The 10,000-nt window shown below is 42.0% G+C and overlaps 1 protein-coding gene across 4 annotated transcripts in view; it reads left to right on the top strand.

Annotated features, from left to right (window-relative positions):
* The window catches only part of LOC135097264 (uncharacterized), a 177,251-nt gene that overhangs the window by 107,637 nt on the left and 59,614 nt on the right, over positions 1-10,000 (top strand). For 3 of the 4 annotated variants that reach the window (XR_010265552.1, XR_010265545.1, XM_063999079.1), the window contains one exon: positions 6,067-6,138. Coding sequence is in view for 1 of the 4 variants with exons in the window: in XM_063999079.1 (XP_063855149.1) it covers positions 6,067-6,138 (72 nt within the window). In the remaining 3 variants the exon portion in view is untranslated. The remainder of the gene's footprint in view (positions 1-6,066; positions 6,139-10,000) is intronic. The other variant, XR_010265547.1, reaches the window with a different exon arrangement.

The raw sequence follows: 10,000 nt of genomic DNA, 5'->3' as shown, positions 1-10,000 counted from the left end.
AAATTGCGTCGCACTTTTCCTCTTCCGGCGCTCTCTTTCCCGACCGAGACTTAAAGAGGCGCCGCTGCACTCTACATAGTTCCTTGTATGCGTTATCTACAGAGGTATTTTGCAGTGTCTCTTGCTGGATTAGTGGATTTTATGTACTCCCTGCATAAGGTATTTTATTTTATGCCACTGGACGCCGGTGCTGGAAAGAAAGAGGTAATGCTTAAACGCCTCTCTTGTTTGGTACGTATTGTTTGTTTCTTTTTTTCCGAAGTGCCGTCCGGGATCCTCGTTCAGTAATAGAGTAATGTGTCAAGTCCAGTTACAGTTACTGCTTTACTTTGCCTTGTCCTGTCATCTCTCAGTAGGATCTCCATTTCGTTTTGCTGGTTTACATTCCGGAGCATCTGTCTTATATTTATGTATCTTATCTTTTTGTTGCATGTTTTCATTGTTATGTATCTTTCTATTGTTTCTTCTACATGTAGCTTTTTTTCCTTTATTTTACGTTTATATAGGGTCCAGCAAGTCTTCACATAGAAGTGGAGAGAAAGTATAAACTTGCTTCAAGGTGGTAAAACAAATATTTTCTGGGAAAAACTGGTATCTATGCATTATTTCCTCATTATATGTTTCTAGTTTATTTTAACCCAACAATCTTCAAAAAGTAAAAAAAAAAAAACTGGAAAACAAGTACTATTCCTGATGCATTTCCTAGAATACTCGTATAGCGGGGAATTACGAGTAGTCATGTATTTTTTTTCTTTTTTTTTTTTTTTTTTACTAGTATCATCTCCCAACGTCTCCTGTGTGTGTATTACTTTGCTTCTGGCTGAGTCTCACCAGCGCCCAGTCTCAAGTCCCAGTCGGGAGAATGAACGAGTGTTACTTTGCCTCTGGTTGAACCTCACCAGCGTCACTTTGCTCCTGGCTGAGTCTCACCAGCGCCCACGGTCTCAAGTCCCAGTCGCGAGGATGAACGAGCGTTGGCGAGGCAACACCAACACGCCGTCGCCATGAGCCCGGGAGACCTTCGCTAGGCAGGCAAACTTTCCCCATCAGCGGCGGTAACGACCCTCACTGTATCGCCAACTGACCATTAAAACTGCGCCCACTCCGCCCACTTCCTCCTCTTCAAGCGCTCCTTTCCCCACCGCTTCTCCATTTCCTGGTTAATACTTGCGTGGTTCCACCACCGCCATTACCAGTACCAAAACTACTACCACCACCACCACCACCACCACCACCACCACCACCTTCACCACATACGCATGTCATCAATGTGCCACCACCACCCCTACCACCACCACCACTACCACCAGCACCATACCACCACCATGAGCCCGGCAGCCTCGCAACCACTCCACAAATTGCAGTGTTCCCAGGAAGCAGCGAGGAAGAACACGCTGAATAAGGCAGGCAAATAGCAGGAAAAAAAATAGAGGTTGAAAATATTCTCATGTGTTATTTACACGACAACAAACCTTACCAAGGCTTAATACGTTTTCTCTTCACTCTCATTCAAGTGAAATGAAAAGAACGAAGCGGAGTTTCCAAGAATTCTGTTTTTCCTCATTAAGAATAATGATTTTTCTTTCTTTAGTTACTGTATGTGTGTGTGTGTGTGTGTGTGTGTGTGTGTGTGTGTGTGTGTGTGTGTGTGTGTGTGTGTATGTGTGTGTGTGTGTGTGTTACAGTCATATCCGCATAAAATGGAGAAAGCGAGGATCTTTTAGTTTTGTATTTCCTATTTTGGTGAAAACGAGAATTTAAAGTGGATATGAAACTCCCGCTTGAATGAAGATTAAGAGATTTAACAATGGCATCAAAGGAAGGTTTTATAATGATGAGGCGTGAGGGAGGCGCCGAGACACGTCTTTATGAGTAGCCTGGGAGAGAGGGAGAGGGAAGAAGAGGCAGACCAAGGGTGTTGGGTAAGGCGAAGACACAAAGACATATATGAAAGCTGAGGAAGGGAGGAATGGAGAGAGCGAAGGGAGGAATGAGGAGAAAGAGGAAAGAATGGGGTGAGAGAATTAGTAAAGAATGAAGAATATAGGGAAAAGAAAAAAAACTGAAGGTAAAGGAAAGGAAGCTGTAGTATGGGAGGATGGAAGGAAGAAATGAAGAAAAGGAGGATAAAGAAAAAAAAGAGCGTAAGATGTGTGTGCATGGAAGAAAAGGGAAAGAGATACATAAAATAAAGGAAGAAAGGAGACAGGACAGAGAAAGAAGGGAAAGAAACAGGAAGGGAAGGAAGAGAGCGAGAACAGAGAGGGACAAAGAGAGGGAAAGAAGAGGGAAGGAGGATGAGTTTAAGATGCGAAGAATGTAGAGAGAAGCTGGTGAGGGGCGACCACAGTAGATTAACACACTTCACCAGCTTTGTGTACCATCGATTAGGGGAGGAGGGTGGTGGAGGGAAGATGTACCATTAGCATAACCTAAAGCTGACCACATTGATGTTGTACTTGGCCCATTAATTAGTACCTATGTAGGTGTGTATTTTGTGTGTATTTATTTGTACGCAAGTGTTTCAATACATCTAGATTTATCTTTAGCTTATCTTTTTTGTTATTTTGATACCACTGTAGATAGTTATTGACCGGAACACACACACACACACACACACTAGCTTATCTTTTTTGTTATTTTGATACCACTGTAGATAGTTATTGACCGGAACACACACACACACACACACACACACACACACACACACACACACACAGCAGTTCAGGCCAGCTTCACGCTCCATAATAACACCAACTTCCTCACCGACCCTCAACTTTTCCAACCCGTCACTTGAAAACGAAGCAACAACTCATTAACAGACACGCAGCGCAAAGCTTCATCCCGGCGAGAGGGAGACGCATCACTCACACACCTTTGGGACTCACTGCCCTTGTGTATCATCCGTGAAAATCCATAGAGGGAGCTCGCATCAAACGGCATTCCATCAGCTGTGAAATCTATAAAGTGAATTCTAATTGCGCGTGTTTGGTCCGGCATCATACATATTGGTCCGTGAGTTCCGCCACGTGTGTCGGGGACTTGAAGGGCGTGGGTGCATGATTGGTGTTTGTTGAAGGTGATAGGCAGCCGCATGAAGAGCTCCCGGCTACTTGATTTCTCTTGAATGCCGCGGGAGTGTGTTTACGGATCCTGCCTGCGTGATCTGTTGAATGATTGGCTCTTTCACTTGATGGAGTGGGGGAAATATTTTATGATGTGCAGTGTTCCCAGGAAGCAGTTAATGTTGTCTTTTTTTCTTTTTCGGAAATGTGTTAGTGGAAAGTGGAGAAAAAAATATAGACAGGAAAAGTGTGTGTGTGTGTATGTGTGTGTGTGTGTGTGTGTGTGTGTGTGTGTGTGTGTGTGTGTGTGTGTGTGTGTTGCCTAGGGCAACAAAAATCCAATAAAAAAAAAAAAGAAAACAACTGAGATGGTGGTGCCCGAACAGGGTCCGAAGCGGTAGTAAAAAATTGAAAGATAAGTGTCTTCAAACCTCCCTCTTGAAGGAATTCAAGTCATTCAAGTCATAGGAAGGTGAAAATACGGAAGCAGGCAGGGAGTTCCAGAGTTTACCAGAGAAAGGGATGAATGACTGAGAATACTGGTTAACTCTTGCATTAGAGAGGTGGACAGAATAAGGGTGAGAGAAAGAAAGTGTGTGTGTGTGTGTGTGTGTGTGTGTGTGTGTGTGTGTGTGTGTGTGTGTGTGTGTGTGTGTGTGTGTGTTTTGTATATTAGATATAACATTTATATAGTAAGTGCTTATTATAAAGTATCTAAGTTGCAATCTTGTCATTGAAGTTGGGAAATTAAATTGATACGTATTATTGTGTTCGTAATATTGTTTTTGTCAGTAAATTACTATTACTATTATCGTGTGTGTGTGTGTGTGTGTGTGTGTGTGTGTGTGTGGCAAGCTGACCGACGTGCATGCTGGAAACGAAAACAATCCACACAAGAATGAATATCGACAGAACCGTCATGAGTGATGGTAAGGCGAGTGTCAGCTGCCAGTGTGTGTGTGTCTCGGCTCGCTTTGTCTCCGTCGGCCACGCTGCGTCGCCTTCACCCCTCGTTAGAAGGCAATGGGACGCTTCAGTGTCACGCGGGGCTGTGATCTGGTCGTTAGCTCCACGTGACAGGTGTTGTGGCTGTTGCAGGTTCGTTGTTTTTTTGCGCCACTTTCTCCCGGGAAGTGGCTGTGTGTGACTGGTGAAAGGATAATGGTATCGACGAGTTAGTGATGTGCCTGTCCTCTCTCTCTCTCTCTCTTCTTTTTTTTTTTTTAGTTCTCTCGGCACGTGGAGGATTGGTGCAGTGACTTCCATGTTGTGTAAAATTTTCTTCCATTGTACGTACGTCTGTGTCGGGAAATGCACATATACGGTTGTAGGTATTGTCTGCTATTACCAATACTTATATTTTGTACTTGAGCAATATTGTGATGAAACATTAGATTGGCAGCAAATTGACATCATCTCGTTGAGTGTGTGTGTGCACTGTTGTGGTTAATTAAATGTATATTCTAGCTAAATATTTTCCTTTGCCAGTGCCGTGTTTTAAGAAAAAAATAAAAAGATAAAAGTAATAAAAGGAACTAAAATCTAAATCACAAATGAAATAGTAAATAAGTGTAAATTAAAGAAAGGACAGTTGTAAAGATTTAACATGTAACATCATTGATAATTGAAATACGTAAACCTCTTCACTCCATCCAAGTACATGCAAATAAATGTAGAAAATAAAAGGAATTCTTATCATATATATATACCAGTAAGTTATGAATAAGTGCTTGAAGTAACAAAGCATAGCCACGCCGCCAGCTCCCAGACTGTGGCCGCAGAGTGACAGAGGTGGCCGCCGCGTCCAAACAATCCAGACCTAGGCGTTCTTTCATCAGCCTTTCTCTTCTACACGATCTAAGGAGCCACTCGCCTGGAAGACTTCACTGGTCGCGCTCCACTACCCAGGAAGTCTCGTGGCAGCTTTGTGTCTGGCCGCCTCCACTTGGACGCCGCGAATCCCAAAGAACCTTACCCTTTTTTGTTCCCTCGAGAACATTGCATCTCTTCCGCCCTCACACGCACGCGCCACGGAACCTCCCTATCTCGCTCCTCAATCTCCATCCTCTATTACTATCCTATATCTCCCTCCTGCACCTTTTCTACCGTCAGCATAAGAAGCATGTTTTCGTTAATTTTTCTCTCGTGTCTTTCGCCCCATCCTCTTCTATTCTTTGCTCCCCCATTTCCTGCCTCGCTCAATGCTTCCCGCGCCTCCCTGCCCCATGCAAGTGTCCCGGCGAGGAGTGGTAGCTACGCCCGCAACAGCTTTATGCCGCCCAGCCACCGAGGTGAACTTCCGCGGGAGACTAAGTAGTGGTGGCAGGTGTCGAGGTGGATTTTGTGAAGCCTTTGGTTGGGAAGGGAATTTCTATGTGTTCTGTAATTTTGTATCTGTCTTTCTGTATAAAGGTGAACACTTTAAGAAAAGGGGAAACATGTGTAAAGTTTTCGTGTCAGTGTTTGTCCCCATAATGTTAAATATTTGTATAAATTCAGATAAATGTAAAAATCTTCACTTTTTCTTTAACAAAACAACACTTTTGTACATTTTCATGAATCTGTTTATACTTCACGGAAGGAAATAATAATGAGTGAGAAAGACCAAAAAGCGCACGAAATATAAAGTAAAGAAACATTAATCATCTCGTCTTTGTTGCATGGGAAAGAAAAACGTAGATTGAAAAGCAGTTGATAAAATAACGTTGCTTAGTTACTCAAGTAAAACCGTAGAGACAAAGGGTGAAAGTATTTGCTTGGCATTGCGTGGTTGAAATGTGTCATCAAATTTTATAACAAGTGACGTAAATATAGCACAAAGGAACGCAATCCTCATGGTTAAGAACTCTGTGCCTACTCGTATACTCGTATATCTGACTGTTTACTTATTTATTTACTTATTCATTTATTTATTATTTGCCATGTCTATACTCTTACAACTACCTCTTTAACTACACAATTTATAACGTGAGATATTTTAATATATTTTCTTTACTTGCAGATGGCTAATCACACCTGCAGGAGGAGACAAGCGCTATTCAGGTGTCCGATGGCTGGGTACGTGGCAGCACTGGTAACCTTAAACTAGATTTGTTCTCTCTCTCTCTCTCTCTCTCTCTCTCTCTCTCTCTCTCTCTCTCTCTCTCTCTCTCTCTCTCTCTCTCTCTCTCTCTCTCTCTCTCTCTCTCTCTCTCTCTCTCGCCACTGGGATATCTGTATTACTTTCAGGAGATTAAGTTAAAACAAAAAAAAGTGTGAATATTTACTGTATGGAGTACGGTGATGAACATATGTAAAAAAAGCAGAGACTTACTTTATATGTAATGTCCTGAGTGGCGTCGGGCGGATTCGTTCTCTTATAGCAGGCTTATAATCTCCACTCCTGAGGCTGACTGCTGCTTTTGTTGCTTTTTATTTACTCCACCAAATGTACTGTGGACTGAGGGAATATTTTAGTTGTTATTTTTATTTCAATTTAATGTAATTTAATTTTTATTTATTTATTTATTTTAATTTTTGCCGAGGGGGAGCGGTTGGATTGTTAGTTTGTTGGTTGGTAGGATAGTTCGTTAGTTTGTCAGTTGGTTAATTGGTTGGCTGGTTGGCTGTTTAGTTAGCTAGTTAGATAAATAGGTAGTTTATTAATCGTAAAAACCCGATAACTATAATATTGGATGTTCCCATTATAAGTCACAGAGCACCCAAGCAGCGAAGACAGAATACTTAAGACAAGCAACTGAAAATGTACGAAATCTTATGTTAATATTTTTCCTTCCTTTCCTTTTTTTTTACTCAGTTTTTGCTTCCTTGTTAGCTTCTCTATTTAGTGCCAATCTTACTTACTTCATTGGGGAGGGAATTTCTATGTGTTCTGTAATTTTGTATCTGTCTTTCTGTATAAAGGTGAACACTTTAAGAAAAGGGGAAACATGTGTAAGGTTTTCGTGTCAGTGTTTGTCTTTCTTTTTCTTTCTTTTCTTACTTGTAAGTGGACCATGGAGAGACCACATTCTTTACGTATATACTGGGCATAAACTTTGCGCACTTTTTTCTTTTTTAAACACACCATCCACCACACTCAATAAACACCGAAACACTGACCTCCACACTCTTCACTTATTCCCTCTTACTCAATACATTCCTTCTTCTTAGCCTCTACACCCTTCCCCTTGTTCTCTTTTTACTCAACACATTCCTTCTAAGTCTCTCTCTAACTTGTTCCCTCGAGTCAACTCTCCTTGCTTCCCTTTCATGCCTTCGTTAGGGATCACGAGGAGAGGATAGCCAGCCTTTGCCTTCACTGCTGATTACGTCTCGCTGCAAAAACTCCAGCTTCTGGGCTGCCTGGCACTGACCAATTCCCCTTCGGTTATCAGGCTGTGGCAGGCGTGGAGGCGGAGCGGAAAGGATGTAGGGGGAAAGCTAGCGTACAGAGAGAAATGTGGGGAGGATGAAAGGAGAGGAAGGCAGCCGTTAAGTGAAAGGAAGGAGAGGAGGATGGAAGGATTGAAGGAGAGTTAGAGTGTTTACAACCACTAAGGAAGAATGGATGATAGGAGGATGAAAGGAGAGGAAAGCAACCGTGTAGAGGAAAGGGAAGAAGGATGGAATGATTGAGGGAGAGGGAAAGAAATGTTCTATAGCCAGTTAGGAAGAATGGATGAATGTTGAGAGTAGGAAGGAGGGAAAGAAGGATATATAGAAGGAAAAGAAAAAAAAATACGAGACAGACAGATGGAAGAATGGATGACTAGTGAAAGGAGGAAGAAGCATTATATCAGGAACGATGGAAGGCTTAATAAAAAAGGATATATATGCTATAGAAAGGAAGGAAGAAAGGATAAATGAATGGAAGGATATCATTTATCTAGTTTAATTCAGGGAAGATGTATCGTATAATAAAGATGATCAGAGTAAGTGTGAATTCGAGAGAGAGAGAGAGAGAGAGAGAGACGAGAGAGAGAGAGAGAGAGAGAGAGAGAGAGAGGAGAGAGAGAGAGAGAGAGAGAGAGAGAGAATAAGTGGTTAAGAATAACTATAAGAATTTTTTTTGTATATGCAGTGTCATTCAATCTCTCTCTCTCTCTCTCTCTCCTCTCTCTCTCTCTCTCTCTCTCTCTCTCTCCTCTCTCTCTCTCTCTCTCTCTCTCTCTCTCTCTCTCTCTCTCTCTCTCCTCTCGAATTCACACTTACTCTGATCATCTCTTGGTTGTCATCTCTCCATCATCTCTCTTTATTTTCCTTTATCTCTCCTTTTTCTCTCTACTACTTTTCACTCTTCTCCTCCACTTTTCTCGCCCACACTTTTTTTTTTTTCTTCAAGTTCATTCTGCTCAATGGCGTTGAGCTAGTCTGAGTGTAGGGAACTAAGTGCGCTGACTGAAGCCACTGGAAGAGTTTTGAGTATGTGTTATTTATATGTGAGGCTTGTCTGGTGCTGTGACACGTGAAGGAAGCGAAAACCAAGGAAGAAAAACACACACACACACACACACACACACACACACACACACACACACACACACACACACACACATTATATTCTTTTTTAGGTTTTGGGAAAGAGTTTACACACATTTAGCCAGGGATTGCGAGATTAACATACGAATGAAAAAGAAAAATCCTCGTATGCTTGCTTATTCAAATTATGTAGATATATATTTTTTCAACTAATTAATGGGAGTGTGCATTAACTCACCCGGTAATAGAAAAGAGAGAGAGAGAGAGAGAGAGAGAGAGAGAGAGAGAGAGAGAGAGAGAGAGAGAGAGAGAGAGAGAGAGAGAGAGCGCGCTTGTGTTTGTGCCTCTCGGGGCCTGCTTGTGCTTGTGGCCGCCCTTCTTCCCACTCTTGTGCTTCATATTTAACAGGAGTCCTCTGGGGCCAGGGACGCGGAAGGCACTCCTCGGCGGGCAGGTCTGAATAGGAAAAAAGCCGCGGTTGTTGGAAGTGACGAAGGTGAGAGAGGCTGGCGGAGGTCATGCTTACTGAGGGCTTCCTGCTTTCCTGGAAGTCGTGGGGGTAAAGGCGCCTCAGAGACGCGCGTGGCAGGTGGTGTAGCTCTTAATTGTAACTGTGAATAGTGCGGTGTATTAGTAAATAGTGAGGCGTAGCATTAAATAATAGCTGTGACTAGTGCAATGTAGCATTAATTAGTAGAAATAATTGTTCGGTGTAGCAGTAAATAGCAACGTTAAATAGTGTGGTGTAACAGTAAGCACTACAATAAATAGTGGGGAGTATCTATAAATAGCACCGTTAGATAGTGCCTAGTAAATAATAACAGTAAGTAGCTGTGTTGCAATAAACTATCTTATTGTCGTGTGGTAGTAATTAAGGCGACGCAGTAAAAAAAAATACATCGTTTGCATCATTTATTTACCTTCATACTAACTGAAATTATGATCGTTGCCAGAAGTGTTTGGTCTTGATACTCCCATCTTCACTCACTTCATCTTTATAATTTATTTGTATTAAGTGTCCTGAGCTCCTTGCGTGATTGTGTTTTCCATCTCCCTACGGCATAGACTATTTGAAGACAGCTCCATAATTAAACTGGCAAACCCAATTGACCTTCTCTGTCCACTTTTAAGGCGTGGCGATGGAGCTCCTATTCTTTCGTCGTCCTTGGCAATCCTCCTTTCCACATCAAAAATCTAGTGATGAAAGTGTGTTCTTATGTCTGCACTGCATTATCTGACGCATGAAGTCACGTGGTGCTAAGCTAACCAGTACGTAATGTTCGTTCATCTTTTGTAACACAGGACATGCCTTCATGCCTTTGTGAGAGAATACAAAATTGAAGAAAATTTTTGCAAAGTCACTGTTTCATATTTTGTATCTTTACCATAGCATTAAAACAGCAGCTTTATGAAGAACATCTGTGATATTAGAAGAATAGTATTTATATACTCAACTTCTGAAATTTACATTAAGG

This window comes from Scylla paramamosain, chromosome 4, assembly GCF_035594125.1.
Source record: "Scylla paramamosain isolate STU-SP2022 chromosome 4, ASM3559412v1, whole genome shotgun sequence".
NCBI lineage: Eukaryota > Metazoa > Arthropoda > Malacostraca > Decapoda > Portunidae > Scylla > Scylla paramamosain.
The sequence above is the reverse complement of the archived record's forward strand: the minus strand, read 5'-3'. Positions and strand labels throughout refer to the sequence as shown.